Source organism: Siniperca chuatsi, linkage group LG12 (genome assembly GCF_020085105.1).
Source record: "Siniperca chuatsi isolate FFG_IHB_CAS linkage group LG12, ASM2008510v1, whole genome shotgun sequence".
Lineage (NCBI taxonomy): Eukaryota > Metazoa > Chordata > Actinopteri > Centrarchiformes > Sinipercidae > Siniperca > Siniperca chuatsi.
Genome location: NC_058053.1, coordinates 2,981,975 through 2,999,178, shown reverse-complemented (window position 1 = coordinate 2,999,178; position 17,204 = coordinate 2,981,975). Strand labels below are relative to the sequence as shown.

At 40.3% G+C, this 17,204-nt stretch overlaps 1 protein-coding gene across 3 annotated transcripts; it reads right to left on the bottom strand.

Annotated features, from left to right (window-relative positions):
- Positions 1-2,784: 2,784 nt before the first annotated feature.
- Positions 2,785-17,139, bottom strand: si:dkey-219c10.4 (high affinity cGMP-specific 3',5'-cyclic phosphodiesterase 9A). 3 transcript variants are annotated; one of them, XM_044216670.1, is made up of 14 exons: positions 16,688-17,139; positions 14,993-15,154; positions 14,854-14,905; positions 14,537-14,639; positions 13,521-13,663; positions 13,351-13,410; positions 11,039-11,216; positions 8,173-8,295; positions 6,208-6,300; positions 5,988-6,055; positions 5,788-5,890; positions 4,261-4,365; positions 3,853-4,020; positions 2,785-3,665 (listed from the first exon to the last, which is right to left on the bottom strand). In XM_044216670.1, the coding sequence occupies exons 1-14, from the start codon at positions 16,773-16,775 to the stop codon at positions 3,471-3,473; spliced, it is 1,641 nt and encodes a 546-aa protein (XP_044072605.1). In that variant the 5' UTR covers positions 16,776-17,139; the 3' UTR covers positions 2,785-3,470. The 3 variants fall into 3 exon arrangements, with proteins under 3 accessions (XP_044072605.1, XP_044072606.1, XP_044072607.1); XM_044216671.1 differs by having other exon boundaries at positions 15,005-15,154; XM_044216672.1 differs by having other exon boundaries at positions 3,853-3,999; positions 16,688-17,137.
- Between the last annotated feature and the right edge of the window lie 65 nt (positions 17,140-17,204).

The window sequence follows — 17,204 nt, the reverse complement described above, 5'->3', positions numbered from 1 at the left end:
CAGCTTTCAGTAGCCAGGCAAGGCTGGAGCACCAGTCCCCGGCAGGAAGCCATAAACCCAGCTCCCCCTTGTCCTCCTCAGGAACAACAGCCCCCCTTTCAAGCTACTGCAGCCCCTTCTTAAAATCACAAACACAATACTGGTTCCCTCTGTCCATTTTTTCTCAAGTTACGTTTGTGCTTCTTGCACCAGCTAATCAAATTTTCACCTTTAACATGTTCAAACCATTTCTGTGCTTTTGCTTCTGTGTGATTGTTTAATGTGTGATGTTTTTGTCTTGTGTAAAGCACTGTGTTACTTCTTTTTTTCAGAAGATGACATACAGGTAAAGTTTACTCGTACTGTTTTTTACTAAAACCATTTGTGGTATAAGATCATTTGTCAGGATATTATGGAGATATTAAGCTTCCAGCTCTGTGATGCAGATACGAAAAACATCAAAGAGATTTATGTGATTCATTTATATCCTACGCTGAACCTGTGGATACATGACACAGTATTTTGTGTCAGTATTTGATATATTTAAATTTTGAAATTAGTTTTTTACTCTTAATTCCATTATTTATGATAGTCCAAGAAGTCGGGTTAGGGGTTTGCCCATACACCACCTGCATAGTATGGCTCAACTGAACCTGTGACAGAAATATAAGTGTCATAGTATTTCCACTGTGTTGTTGTCATTCACTCTGACTGGCTGAACGTTTGTGCCCGTGTCTGTGTCATGTGAATGAGTGACAGTAATGACCTGGACCTGTAAGGACCTGTGGTGACACCTACAGTCCAGTAGTCGATTCTGCAATTATTAGAGTTTAAAAACTGTAATTAGTGGTGCGTTGTTCTCATACTGTATCTGGTATCAAGCTGAATTTCATTTTGAATTAAAACTGGCAGAAATTATGTGCGTCCTCCACTTTGCAAATGTTAAGTAAGTATAGACTTATATAAATTATATATGGATCTGCGTGTCCTCCACGTGCCACACCACTGTTGCCTTCACCTTCCAGGCCTTCTCCAGCTCTTCTCTGAGCCCTTGGTATTTCTCTAGTTTCTCATGTTCCTTTTTCCTGATGTTGCCATCACTTGGTATTGCCACGTCAACCACAACGGCTTTCCTCTGCTGTTTGTCAACCACCACGATGTCAGGCTGGTTCGCCATTACCATTCTGTCAGTCTGGATCTGGAAGTCCCACAGGATCTTGGCTCGGTCATTCTCTACCACCTTTGGAGGTGTTTCCCACTTTGACCTCGGGGTTTCCAGTCCATACTCCGTGCAGATGTTCCTGTTCCGGTGGTACATCCCGTGTAGGGGTTTGTCCTCCCATGATGGTCCCTCCTCCAGCACGTCTTCCTCTGTTCCCCATTGCCTGAGACATTCACTGAGCACGTCATCCGTTGGGGCCTTATCTTGGATGTACTTGTGGATCTTGGATGTTTCATCCTGGATAGTGGCTCTCACGCTCACTAGTCCACGGCCGCCTTCCTTACGGCTAGCGTGCAGTCTCAGGGTGCTGGATTTGGGATGGAACCCTCTGACTAGGGTTACTGGAGTAGCAGCTTTCCAACAGAGCCTTGTTATTGCATCTCGCCCATCTCCGTCTTGTTCCAGTAGCCCATTGTTCATCACTGTGCTCTGGTTCCTCAGCATATATACATATATATATATATATATATATATATATATATATATATATATATATATATATATATATATATATATATATATATATATATATATATATATATATATATATATATGTAGGGGAGGGCTGCTGGCAATGCATGCATGCCCTTTTACTGCAAGGTCCTGTTTATAGTTACACTGAGAAATATAACAACAGCAGACAGGCTCAAGTAAAACATACTGGTCTAATAATAATCATAATAATAGGCAGTAAACAGGATACAGGCTCAGTTAAAGCAATTACAGTAATTACAGTAAAAGTGTTTGTGGTATGAAATTTGATTTGTAGGTAAGGATGCAGAGTATTCCATGAGACTGCTGCACCATCAGACCCTGATCCAGCACGGGCTTAAGGGTAAGGGATCAGGTTTCTGTGACTTTATCTGTCTGGAGCTTTCTTGATCATGATGGTGAATTGCAACATGATATGAAGTTGAGCTGTGATGAAGGTTTAACTCTATGAATAGATCAGCTTACCGCAACAAGCACCTTCTTTTTCTGCACAGCTCAGGTGAATCATTGTCTAACTTGACTCTGCACCAAAGTGTATTACCAGCGCAGTCCAGCGCTGCTGATCCTGGGTCTGCCAGGGATGTAAGACCTGTCCTGTCAGTTCAGCCGGACGAGAGTCGTAGAATTCTTCATTTTACATTTTACATGAGGGTGATACTGACTTTACCACATTAACATGTACCTTTATCTTACTGGTGGGGAATACAAGCAGTAGGGCAAGCGTGTGCTCCTTACAACAGTAACGGGACTTTCCCGTGGATGATGCTGCAAAGGTAGCCCAAGAACCACGGACATTAAAGCAAAGAAACAGCAGACAAAACCACACAGAGACACACAAAGTGCCACACAATTTTCTACATAATGTTTGCACCGTACCTCATTCCAAAGATAAGCCAGTGATCAAGATCCCCCTGACACGTCTTTTTTTTAAATCACACTCCAAAAACAAAGCAAATACAAGTATGACGAGACCATACAGTACTGTAGTTGTTGCCACAGGTGCTTCTTCACCTCAAATGCTTGGTAAGGGAAACTGATGTGCGTTTTAGTAGCTGCACATTTGCTACTGATGCAGTGCAACCAAACCAACTCACAGTATATACAGTTTATTTCTTCTAAAACAAACACTGGAGATTTCATGAGAAACGTAATTTTGTCTGTACTAAATTATGAGCAATAATGAAATACTTTTGATGTGTAACCTAACATTGCTGAAATGTACATATCCATAATCCAGTAATCCTTTGTCACACATTCCTTGTAATATCAAAAGATAGTTTCTGCCATAAAATATAAGTATACGGTACTTTATTTAAATATATTAGTGTTGATAATTTGCATTGAACTCTTCAGTAGAATGATAAAGTAAAAGTTTGGTTCCATCTCATCACATTACATTTAATACTGCATACAGTACACCAAAACTACAACAAAAACTGTAAAGAGCAGCATACAGTACTTGTGCTTAGCCCAGTAAATAAACAAGTAAAAGTGCAAATTTAGGGTCAAATACATTTAAATCAATATAACGTTATACAATCTTTAGATAAGATGCTTAAGTTAGGCGCTGTTCAGTTCTTAAATGTGCCGTCCGCCATAGTTCACACTTGCGAGAAGTTTGCTTTCCGCCAGAAAGCCTTTCTACTTGGTTAGGTTTAGGAGAAAGAACCTAAACGAGTACTAAGGCTTTCTGGCAAACTTCTGTGTGCAAAAAGAAAGGCAGGGAGCCTTTCTGCCGGACAGCCCTGAAGGCAAACTCCTCCCACGTGTCCGTGGTTCACTGTGTGTCTGGTTTCGAGGCTTCAGGCCCGGCATCGGTCTGGCTGTCAGCCGGGCTCTGTGTGCCCACTGCTGTCTCCTTACTCTTGGCTGCATTCTCACTCTGAGCCCGGTTCTGTTTCTCCCTCTCCAGGGCTTTCTCCATCTCTGTGTAGTAATCAAGAGCCTTCCGTACTGGGTCGATAATGTGTTGCTGCAGAATGAGTGAAGAATGAATAAAATTCCACCCCAAGTGAGCAAACTTAGCCTCAACCGTGTCCACTTTTAATTCAGCAAGTGATCCCCTACATTTCCCAGGGTAACTTGTCAAAACCCCAAAGGCCTGTTGCTCAGGGTTTGTACATTTGCTGGATATTTGTGAAACCTTTGAAATAAATTACCTCCAAGCAGGGAAAGAGGTTGGCCAGCTCGATGAAGAGAGGCAAAAGGACAAATCTGATGAAGCCTGTTTGAGATGAAGGCTTGGTTACTTTGTCCCGATCCATGAAGGGGGTGACTGGAAGACCCTCTAACTTCTCCATATCACTCTGAGTGCAGATAAACGACAGCTGGAATTCATGGTTATACGTGGCCTGTGTAACTGTTGGCTTTTATTAACTTTGTTGCCCCTGAATCAGAATGCTTCAGTTCCTGCCTTACAAAGAATTTGAATGACATTTTTTACATCACAGTACCAAGAAGGTCAGATCATGTGAGGAAAAATGGAAACAATTCTCTAAAGTTCTGAAACTAATGTTGTAGTGTTGCTACAGTATGAAAAGTCTTTACATACAATCAGACTCAGTTACCTGGTTGTAGAATTCCTGCAGAAGACAGTCTAACCAGGGCTCAGCCACTTCCATGGGCCGCGCCTCATTGGATATGTCGCTCACTTTGATCAGAATCATCATCAGCTGCACACACAACAGCACAGATAGTAGACAGCTGCACATTCACCATGAGAGAAAGACAGAGGTGTAGCCAGTGTTTGATTTATGATGTGGCTGGGGGGGGAGCTCCCCTTAAAGAGACCTCAGCTGCCCTGAAAGCAAAAAAATCTAAATCTTTAAAAGGACAGAAAAGTGATTTTGAAATTTTTCTGCTTGTTTTTAACGGACTATATGGTCTTGCACCAGTCGATTCTGCTTGAAATGTATGAACCGGGATGACCCTCAGGTCGTGAGGTGAGGCAGCTTTTAGTTTTTACATCACCATTGCTATAAATAAGTTGTCACTTCATGATAAGGCTGGCAGTATACTATATTTTTATGCTCTGAGCCATTGGAACAGTCACTCGAGTCTCTTTAGCCCGACTTTTGATTAGAATGTTTCATGGCCAGTATTTAAATTTTATTCAGCTATTTATTTAATTGAATTCATGTTTTTAAATGTTTTTATTGCCTTGTATCTATTTTATTTATCATTGTCTTTTATCTATTTTATTGGTGTTATTATTTCTATTTCTTGTGCACTAGTCTTTAACTTATACTGATTATATTTCTTTTATTAACTTGTCACCTGTTAAGCACTTGCACTAACCTGTATGAGAGGTGCCATACAAATAAAGTTTGATTTGATGTGATTTGATGTGATATGATTTGAATGTGTGACAGGTGCGTTAGAGGTCAGCACAACTTGAATAAAGTTTTAAAAAAATCTCCCTGCTGGTTTACTTCATATTTAATATGTTCCCGTTAACAGCAACGGACTAGTAGTCCCAGTGTATGAGAGGTTTTCACTTTTATTCAAGCATTATTAAGTCAGCAATGAATTATGTTAGGATTAAGGAATAAAATAAAAATTCAACATCCTGTTAGTTCAGTATGGATTTAAAGGCCTTATGGCCATGGCCCTCCCACACAGGTATTTTCACATATTTTGCCTGATTGACAAAATAAGTTTGGTAACATCACGTTACTCCAGCATTGATCTGCCCAGCTTCATCCCGAGCAGCGGTCTAATCAGCCAAAATTGGAAACGCCTGTGTGCGTGTGCAGGGCCTTTAAATGTGTGCACAGCTCTGTGCACTGGTGCTGGCCACAAGCTCCAGGGCAATTTGAACACAGTGCTGAAATCCAAAATCTAAAAAAGACAGCTTTCATAGGTTACAAACATACCGATTACAAGAAGTAACTTTAATCCCTAAACTGTATTATTGACATTACTTTGAAAAAAAATGTTTACCACAGAATACAACTACTAATAACAGTTAAAATGAAAAGTTAGAAGAAATCTATATTAGACAATAACACTCGCCAAGTTACATGCACTTCTTAATGCATCTGCTCACTGATCGGTGTCCTGTTCCGCTGTGTTTACGTTTGCATTCCTCTTACCACGTCTCTGTGGTCCTTGTTGGTGAAGTCAAAAGCTGGCAGGATGGACTTGAACTTGTTGAGAATCTCATTGTGCCTCGTCATGTCAGTGGCTAGAATGCATCTGCAATAACAACAGAATAAAAACTATATGCTGCCATGCTATCATGACTAAATAACAACAAATGTGCATGCTAAGAGAATAAGAAAGATGATCTCACTTGATGATCCCTTCCCTTATCCGTTTGTATTGATCCATGGACAAATTTCTGAAGATGTTGCTCTCAGTCTACAAAACAGAAAATCATAGTTGACAGGCTCCATCTGATGGAGAGAGCCCCTGTTCTCGTCCAGGTTTAGTTCAAATCCCTAAACTTAAATGTATGTTTCATGGCAGCTTGGATGGGAAGTTTTGAACAAACAGCGGGTTGTCATCCTTACCTTCTCCAGTAACTCAAATGCTACAGCACAGTGGTGGTTCTCCAGTGGAGAGATGTCATTGTAGCGCAGAGCAAGTTCAGTCCGGGCATTTATCTGAAAGATGGTCAGAGATTAGTTTAGAGTTCCTCTCTGTGAGCCGGCTCACCATTCTTTTTTCTTTTTTTTAGGGGGGCGGGGGTTACGTTTATCTGTGCAATAATGAGTAATGATAATGATAGGGTAAGGTTTGGATCAGATTCAAACTTAGACATCCCACCGATATAATTTTATTTCGCATGTGTGGACTAGGTTTAGAAGCACCAAATTACTCGTATTGCTAGACCTAATGTCAATGATCTGCATTGACAACATTACAGAAGGTGACACTGTGTCCCTCTGCTTTGTCAGTGAATTTCCCCTCTGTATGAAATGTGTTATGTAAATAAAGTTGCCTTGCCTTGAATGCAATTCATGCAACACTTAATATTAGAAAACTTTTTAACTGCCCATCTGATTCAACACCAGCATACACCGGGATAGTAATCAAGTGGACCAACTATTGCACTGTGAGTTTTGGCACAATGATAAAAAGAACGGCCGTTGAAAAGAATCGGATGGTTTGCGAATGTATCATCACTAGTTTGGAGTTTCTGATTAAATAGAGTTGATGTTGAAAAAGTCAGAATTTAAATGCTATATTTATACAACTTGAGAATTCAATGTTTTTAAATTCAGATGAGATTAACAAGATAATATAATAAGGTGCTGGAAGATAGGATTGGACAGCAAAAGGGTAAAATACAGACTGTAAACACTGTGAGGGTATGTCCCGTGCTGGTGTCAGTTATACAGTATGCTCTATATAAGGTAAACAAGTATCAGTATATACTAGCATACATAATTTTAGCTATCGCAAATATATTGGTATATGAAATTGCAGTAATAAAATCCCCAAAACTACTGGAGAGCTGTAAAATGTCCCCTCGGTAGGCCATATGGTCAGCATAACTTGATAACCAAATTTAAAGCGTGGGTTCACTTTGTGTTGTGGCTCAGCAAGGAAACACTGTCTGAAGAAGCACATAGAGCTGAGGCATAATTTTTCACTGGGGACGGGGGACATGCCCCGCCCCCCTCTGTTCAAGATCCCATTTGTGTCCCCCCAGCTTTCAAAATGTTTTCATTATTATTTTTTTAACCACAAAAATCATCCTTAATACGCTACTGTTTGGCCAGCCGTCAGATTCTGGCTGAGAATGTGAAGTGAGCTTGTGTTCCCTGAGTTCCCTGCTTGACATACGACAGTACGAACTGTCGAAAACATGGACCCAGCAGACATCAAATCTCTCTCTCTAATCTATAATTAGGATTTTATTGATACTACTACTCTTATCCATCTATACTTTCTTCTTTTTCATTACTAAATAATTGCTTTTAAACAAATATATTCTTATAAAAAAAGAATAAATTCAGAACAGGATTAGAATTGAATATTTTAAATAACTAAATGTTGTTTCTAGAGCAGCACCAGTAAAGTTCACAACAGCATCTCACTGGAAATCTAAAATGTCAATAAAATAAATCATATTCCTGACATCAAAATACAGAGCGAAGTTTAGAAAGAACGAAGAACACAGACATCGGTCAGTATCAGTCCTTCCTCTCGTCTCTGTCCTCCTCCCTCTGCTGCTGCTGCGACTCACTGCCTGCAGGTAAGTTACAGCTTGTAGAGGGGGAGGGGCTGGTTTGTCTCAGTCAGCAGCAAGTTCACAAGAATTTGCCAAATTTTAAGATACGCTGCAAACTAAGCTAAACAGTTAGACTACATACAGACAGCTTTCGTTTTATCTTGTTTGTAACAATTCACTATTAGCCAAGCTAGCTCGCTGCACTTGTCTAAACATAGCGCCGATGGATCTGGACCCCCAGCACCCCGTTTTATTGTGTCTTGTGTGTTACACACTTGACAAAGAGGGAATTTCATACCTGATAGGCATTGTTATATCCTGTGTGGTCGAGGTCGTGGCAGACTGCAGAGGTCAGCATGATCAGCAGGTCAACGCTGTCCATCTTACTCCTTAGGTCAGTCAGCCAGATCAAACCATACATCTGCTCAGAGATGAAGAAACATTGAAGTTCAGAATGGGAACTGGAGATGTTCTCTTGTACATCATTTGGAAAAAGACAGCCCGTTCTAATTCCCAGTGCGTCATATACCAATGTTTTGTCACGCCCCTCTGCACTGTAAGGTACCCTTTTACGTCTGTTGGAGATGCCATGTCAGGTTGGCTTGGTTTAGGCAACAAAACGACTTGGATAGGTAATAGAAAATCACGTGACTAAAGTCACGTAAGTCATGTGACGTGATTTAAGTTACATAACATAACTTGTAATGTAACGTAATGTAACTTACAACTTTTAATAACTTTAATAACTTGCCTTGTGCATCTGTATACAACGGCGAGGACAATGAAAAAACGTCTGTATTTGACACCCTGGGAATGAGAATGGGCTGAAAAAGAATGCTGTCATTTACTTTTATGAAAAGATTAAAGCTGCATTCATTGATTTTTTTAGTTTTGTATTTTTTTTTGTCCACTTGGGGAAAGTGGAAAAAGCCATAAACACAACCCTGACATATTATCATCTTATAAAGTTGTTATGGCTAAAATGTTAGCAAACAACCTTATGAATGTAAGTCCAATATTCACTCTCTTTTTAGCTCTGTTTTGGTCTCCACCAACTCATCAGGTAAATATCTGGCTCTTTAGCTGCTAAATGCTCCACTATGTTCTCCAGCTAGTTGCTAACTGCTGTTTGGTGCTGAACAGGTAGAGTACTATGTAATTCCATTTGCACAAATAACGTTGAGATTTCTTGTTTAGACTGCATTGAAACTTGTTAATACGTAGAGTTTGGTCATGTTAACACACCATATTTTTGCACATTAACACAACAAAAATTGACGCATTAACATGCCTTTTCTGGTTGTGGCTAATGAGTGACCTTGAATCAAGGCACTCATACATATTCATGTGGAGAGTTGCATCAATGATGTCGAACAACAACGCAAGGGAGCACCTTGTGCATTAATGACTGATGTGGGCGTCTACGTACTCATTACAGGCACCTATGTACACCGCAAAAGAAATGACAGGTATGAAACTTAAACCGGATTTGTGGTTTAGAAGAAGCCAATTTAAACTTTCAGCAGGGGACAGAGAAGGTTCAGAAGCAGAAGAAAGCTAGCTTGGTGATGGTGCTGCAGATGTTTCTGTCAAATTGCAACCGCACGTTTAGGGACTGTACGAGACTAGCAACATCGGACGTCAAGGACAGTCCAAGCAATAACATTGTTGACTAGAGCCGTGCTCTGCCTCTCATACTTTACTTAATCTGTAACATCTCTATGAGCCCCAGGAAATAGGGGATGGTAGAATCTATTAAAAAAATCTAAATGTATTTTCTTCTGAAGAAATATTGTGATGTAGCCCTCTGCTAAGTACATATCAAAACATTACAGGATCATCAATATAAAGCAAAATTTCATGGTTGCTCATACATGCTGGTCACTCACCTGACGCCTGATGTTATATTACAAGCAGAAACAGATTTGGAAATTACTGAAATTGAAATCTGGCTGAAAATCGCTGTGCCTTCCTTTCGAACACCCATATTAGACAAGAATGGAACAAGCCGTTGGCTGTGACAGGTATGACATGCCAAAATGAATCGTCTTATGTGGTAACGTGTCAATTTTTGTTGTATTAACATGTAAAACAATAGCGTGTTAACGCAACTAAACTCTACGTGTTAAACAATCATTTTAATGTCATTTAAACACGAAATCTCTAAGATGTTATTTGCTTTGCCATAGAATAGAGTTTGTTTGCTAATAACAGCTGCCTGCTGTGGCTATGAGAGCAGTGACTGAATCAATCAGTAAATTTATGCTCCTAAAATAACATTGTCATTTGATCCATTTTTTATAGAAACATACTGATTAGTACAGCTTTAAGAACAAGATTACTTTTAAAGGATAGTAAGTCAACATTACGGACAGATGCACAGCCAGAACCATCGGCTTATAAAGTTGACATGGATAACATGTTATCAAACAATTGCAGTTATGGAGCAACAGCAGCATTCATTTAAAGTTATGTTTCTTGCCACCTGAGAAATTTGAGTCCAGTATTTACTTTCCTTTTAGCTCCTGTTTTGGAGTCTCCAGCTCCTGAGAAAAATGTCTGGCTCTTTAGCTTGGTAAGTGCACACATTTTTACTTGCTGACACTCTCTGCATTCCATTTGGAGTAGGGCAGATAGCGTAGCATATAGGCTAGTTAGTTTATCAAAGACTTTTGCTGGAAAGGGTTGCTTAAACTGAGAGCTGCTCAAACTAAACCATCCCCTAAATGTTAAACCCAACCAATGAGCTAAAATAGATTAAAAGTGGCTAAAAACCTTAACAAGCTGCAGAGTTGGGTACTAATTCTCTGGCCAACCCTTATTATTATGGGTAATGAGTAATCTGATTTAATGATGTCAAGCATTGAATAATGCAGGTTTAAAGAATGAATCCTTTACGCATCAGCTATTTTTTAAGAAATGTTAAAGGCAAGACTTCAAACCATCAAGTGTCCGCCCTCATGGATGTGTTGAGATAACGGCCTAACCTGCAGAGCTGTCCAGTGATTGGAGTCACCTCTCTACCCTGAGGGCCACATGTCTTTCACCAAATAGCCATCAGGGTGATGGCATAACGATTTCATGATTACAGATGCACTTGGGCTCTCCATGATTTGCCCTGATAAAACCTAAAACCTCTAACACACACAACCACACACACTCACCATCTGGGTAACACAGAAGCAGTGCTTGAAGTTGTGGAAAGGGATGTTGTTGTATCTTCGATAGACTTCAAACAGGAACTGTTGCAGTACTTCAGGCTCAATGTTGAAGGTCGCTATGAAATCTAAATCTGTGTACATGACATGCAGGAGCACCATGATCTCTGCGTCCTCCCACTGCCTGCACACACACACACAAAATACACAACACCACGGGAGGGTACTTAGAGTGTGCGAGTGTATTGACTACACAAGTTTCCTTAACCCAGGAGTTAACCCAGAATGGACTGTACTTGTATAGCGCCTTTCTAGTCTTCTAACCACTCAAAGTGCTTCACACACTACATATCACATTGACCCCATTCACACACTGATGGCAGGTGCCAACTGCTCATCATGACAGAGAAACTAACTCAGTCACACACACTGAAGGCACAGCTCTCGGGAGCTATTTGGGGTTCAGTGTCTTGCCCAAGGACACTTTGACATGTGGGCTGCTGGAAGACGGGATCAAACCGCCGCCCTTCCAATCGGTAGACGACCCGCTCTACCACCAAGCCACAGCCGCCCCAATGTCCTACAGGTGTGTGGTTTGAACGTGCATCACTCACTCAGAATGAAGGACGGTATAAAAATGGTATTCCAGGTTGAAAAGCAGGTCTTGCATATCACAGTTCACAGTGTCTTGCTATGTGGCCTATCACATCCTCTGTCATCTATCTTCCCTGTCAGGTTTCCATTCAAATGAAGCACAAGGTTGTGTTATTTTTAAAAAGTACTGTATATGAATAACTTTCTTTTAAATCTCTTGCCTTATAGAAGGACATACAAGCTACTCCTCAACTGCACAGATGGATCCACTGAGAAAGGCAGTACAATCATTTGCAGTGTTTAAAGCCCACTAGTGCTTGTATTTTTGCAGGGACATACTGTGTCTCACTTGCATGGACAAGCTGACATCTGAAACATTTTTAAGCAAATGGTTAATTATTCTCCACCATATAGATGGATATATTAAACTTGAGCAACTTCTCAGGTTGCAACATCCTGGATGACAATAAAGCCTAAAATTGAACGAGAGCCTTTGTTGACACGTTTTCACTCAGCATGTTTAGTCTTTTAGTTTTTTGTCTTTCTTTGCAAAAAACAATAAAACATAATATATTATGGATAAAATAGTGGACGATAGATACAAATATTAATACTGAGATAAAAACAAAAAACAACAAATGGTTTAATGAAGGCATCTTACCTAATCATCAGACTCAACAGCATAAGACCTGTGATGCCTGTTAACTAGCTGGTTTGTTTCAAGAAAAGCTTCCACACAACCATAAGCACAGTTATTGTTATTATCATTATTATTATTCCAACAACAAGTATTGTGTGTGTAGCCAAAGCCTGATATATCTTCTCCCTCTGTGCCATAGAGCTCCATTATTGTCCAAAAACTATTAAAAACACATCAGTGAGCCGCACTGTTGCAACGATTTAACAACAGCACTATTTACTCCTGTGTGAATGTTTGCTAAAACTACAGTGCCCAGCTGTTTTAGGAAATTACTGAGCCATTTTAAAAATTAAACTGTATATTTTTGACTGGCTTGGGGCTGAGTGCCACAGACAGGGCAGGGAAGTCAGAAAATGTTGAAAAACTGTCTAACACATTGCCGGTTTTGGTCTTTTCATGGGATTTGTTGACAGTAACAAAAATGTAGACTAATGCCAGCCTTATCCTTCAGCCTTAGCCTTGTCCACATAGCGGGACGCAAAGAAAAGCACATTTTATCAGGGTTTCAAAGGAATCCTGTAATTTACTGTGATTATGTGATGCCCCAAGCTTCAGTTCTTGTTCTGTAGCCTGTGTGTAACCACATATCTATCCACCGCCATCATTGGGAGTTTGCTTTAAAAGCTATTGATCAAATGAAATGATGACCAAGCCTCACTGAATGCAGCATGCACTTCCTCCCCATGAAGCCCACTTCAAACATGGTTTGTTGATTAAGCCTTTTATGAAGACCTTCTTTTGATTTGTGAGCCCTCTGCAGGCCTATTCATATTGAGATGAGTGTGTCGATCAGAAGAAAAGGGCGACGGCTTCTATCCTCTTCAGAAACGTGTCAGAGGTGCTCGTTGAACACGACTGTCATTAGTCGACCGCCCGCCTCACTGTCTGTACACTGAGGAAACAGGTGCACTGGTTGTTTATTCGTGATCACGCAAAGACACCCAGCACATCCTGGCGATGAACACTGATGCTGCAGGTGACATGAAAACATCTCCAGATTCATACTGGCCAAGTCGAAACTTACCAATTATCAAAGGTTGGGGTCTTTAAGTACTGCCTCACTTCGTCGGATACCTCCAGGGAGCTGCAAATGTAACAACATAAGCATTCAGAATGACTACGTTTCGAAAGATATAGGAATAAAGAATATATGGAGGGCATTATTTTTTCAGTGAGTTATACACGTGAACGTGCCTCATTTGAAGAAACTTTTCCCGAACATGCTCACACTCCTTCCTGGTTTTACGCAGGGTTCTCTTGTGGTAGAACGGGGAGGGCTTGTGTGTTCCCTCTGACAGATCTTTAAACAATCCCAGCCAGCTCAGATGCTCCACACTCTTAAAAGATAAATCTTGTCAGCTGAGGCTGGAGGTAGGAGAAACCCATCGCTCATCATATCAAACCCCCAGACTGACACTTCAAAATTTAGCCCAGGAATTACATTACATTACATTACATTACTGACTTCAAATTGCTCTGTTTTTATTGTACCAAAGAGAAGAAGGGCCTTACTACAAAGGAGTATGTTGTGGTTTTGTCAGATATTCCCTGGAAATTTAAATATACAGCCACACAGATAGGAAATGGGGGGGGGAACATGACATGCAACAAAGGTTGCCGGCTCGAGTCGAATATGGCATGTTATATGGCATGCACTGTAAACATTTGGCTACCAAGGTGCTCCAATATTTGGCACTTTAGTTGCTAAACACTCCACTATGGCGTTTTCCAGCTGTTTCACTGAAAACAGCTGGAAACCAGGTTGATGGGTGCAGATTGTGGCCCAGAAAACCAAAACAATGAACTAAAGAGGCTAAGCTCAGTAGAGCTGAGGGTACTGAGGAGTCGGGTGATAATTCTCTCTGGGTTCATCACTATGAGCAACCCCTTTCTCATTATACATAGTAATTTCATTAATCATTAATACAAAAATATTGATAAGTGCAGATTTAATATACTATGTAAATCACGTATCATAATACACAATTTGCCAGTAGTAGTAGTTTTTTGTGGTCATACCATCCCACTTTATATGAAACAAGCCCCCTTTCCTGACTGTTGGCCCAGGTTAGTGATGTTTTTTCTGATGAGGATTAAAAAAACTCCCTATGCAGATGATTAGGCCATTGTATTATCATATCAATAAGTTCCATGTTCTTTCCCCCAAATTTCACGAGCAGCTTTAAAGCCCCCGAGTACTTTGTTCATACCTCTAGTTTCTCCCGGAATGAATCCACCTGTTTCTTCATCTCATACACAACTGCAGGGGTCTCCCCGGCCTCGATCAGGATTTTCTTCTCCAGGCCCTGCAGTCTGAGATCACACGCCGTCAGTGAGGTGTTACGTCATCAGACAGTCATCCATGCCTTTGGACTGTGTTGTACAAAGTGCCAAATTCTTGGTCTCGTGGTGTCTATCTGGCCTACTTATTCAAAGTATAATACACCCAAATGCCAGGCTTTTCTACCTTTTCCTCAAGAATATCATTAAGTGCATCCCATTTCTCTTATTTTCCCCCCTTGCCTACCTTTTCTCCATGGATGACAGGTCAAATCCTAGTGCACCAGCAAGCTCTGCACCTGAAATGACAAGAAAAGAGGGAGACTGTCAGCGGTTATTAAATAAACCCAAGCACTATGATTCCCATGGTGCTAAGTTAAAGATACCTAACGGCTCACTGTTGCAGTCGGTGGCCACCACCTCCAGCTTGTAGCAGGAGTTTGGGCTGTTGGGCTCCAGACTTGGGGAGATGTTGATGATGTTGCCTTTGGGGTTGTACAGCTTCAGGATGTCATGGGGTCCTGCCTCGGCTGCAGAGCGGAACAAATCTGGAAAGAACAACTCACTGTTCATTTCACACAATGCCCTGAGAAATGATTTTACACATTACAATTATTTTTATAGAGAAAACCTCCGCTTGTAGGTACTACTTTTTGATAAGGTACCCTTCATAAAAGTTACATTAAATTACATTACAATGATTTAGCTGGAGCTTTTATCCAAAGCGACTTATAATAAGTGCATTTCAACCATGTGGACACAATCCAGAATTGCATGAATCATGCAACAAGTACATCAGCTTCATCAAATATGCTGAAGTGCTACATTTAGAAACAATAAGAGATAGAGTAAGAGTTTTTAAATGTTATTTTATGGGCCAAGGTGCAGTCTGAACAGTTGAGTTTTCAGTCTGCGACGGAAGACTTGTAGAGTCTCTGCTGTCCTGATGTCGATGGGGGGCCAGGACAGGAAAAAGTGGTGCTTGGGTTGAGCTGGACCCCCCTCGAAATGATGGAGTAGAAAGCCGACTGGCAGCAGCAGAGCGTAGTGGACGGGCTGGGGTGTATGGTTGTAACTAACTGCTTTATTACTTGTTAATAAATAATGTACTAAAGCTTTATAGATCAGTTATACCATTATTATAATCAAACCAGTAGGGCTGTATGGGCATTTACCTTCTGGAAAAGGGCTGCAGAGGATCTGTACCAAATTTCATTTTTAACAACGTATTAAGCATTTATTAATGGATTACCAACATCCATAACTGCATTATTACCAAACAGAAAGGATAAACATAGGCCAAAGGGATTTTTCACAACTTGGCAACCCAAAAATTGTTCTTGATAATGGCTTATTTCTGATAGGGATTTGTAAATGATTTACTGACATTAATAAAAAGCATTTAGTTAGAACTTATGAGTGTGCCATATTAGAAAGCGGTACCACTTTTATTAAAGACCGCCACAGAGGCATGCAGACGCTACAGTTCGATTAACATCACTCCAAACTCCAAATACCAAACAACTGTTGCTGAAAAAGCAGCACGCATTAACATGAAGAGAAGAAATCTTCAGTCAGGTGCTTTCTTTTGCCTTCCTCAGCACTTGAAACAAAGCATACATAAAAAAAAACATGTGAAGCCAATGTGACAAGTGAGGAGCTGTCAGTGGCAGCTGTATCGCTGTCTGTGGCTCAGACAACCTCCATCACACTTATACAATTCTTCCATCTGCTTGTGTAATGCCTGATCTCTGCGTCTGATCCGTGCACTTATCAACTTTACTTGTTTACTTGTGATTTACAAATATGCTGTTAGAATATTTGTCTGTCATTGAACTGTCCTCTGTTAATGCAACTGAATTATTAGAATTATAAATGGACAATATGATTAAAAAAACAGATCATATTACAGATGCAGATATTGATTCTTTAACCTATAATTTCACGTGTGGATATATATGTGTGTGTGTGTGTGTGTGTGTGTGTGTGTGTGTGCACTCAGACATACCACACAAACCTTAAAATACTTTTCTAATATTTAGAAGTTAAAGTTAAAAAGCATCATAAATGTGTGCTCCCACCTTTGACATCCTGAGCAGGGCAGTCCACTGGGAGCTCAGCCCGCTCTGGTCTCCCATTCACCGTGAAGTAGATGATTTTTGTTGCCATGTCATGAACTCAGAGCCGCTGATGTTGCTGTGTGCACTGCTGATCTGTCTGTGCTGTCTGTCTCACCTCATTATTGTACTGGTAAACACTCCACCCCCCCCTTGTTTTTCTTCTCCCCACCTCCTCTTCTGCTCCTCCTTCCCTTTCCTTCTTTTGTACTGTAGCATTTTGCCAAATGACAGTAGGAGTAATTAATTAAGTGAAGTAACCTCCATTTTTTTTTTCTTTGTGTGTGTGTGTATTCTTGTATTTGTTATTTGTTTCATTTGTAGATCTTTTTATGGAAGATCATTGCTGCCACTTATATAAATAAATCCACCACACATGTTTTGTCTCGTTGGTAAGTGCTTTTTATCACTATGAACTATTATCTTATAACTATGCCATAATATCTTATAGTTATATGTTATTAATTCATACTTATGAGAT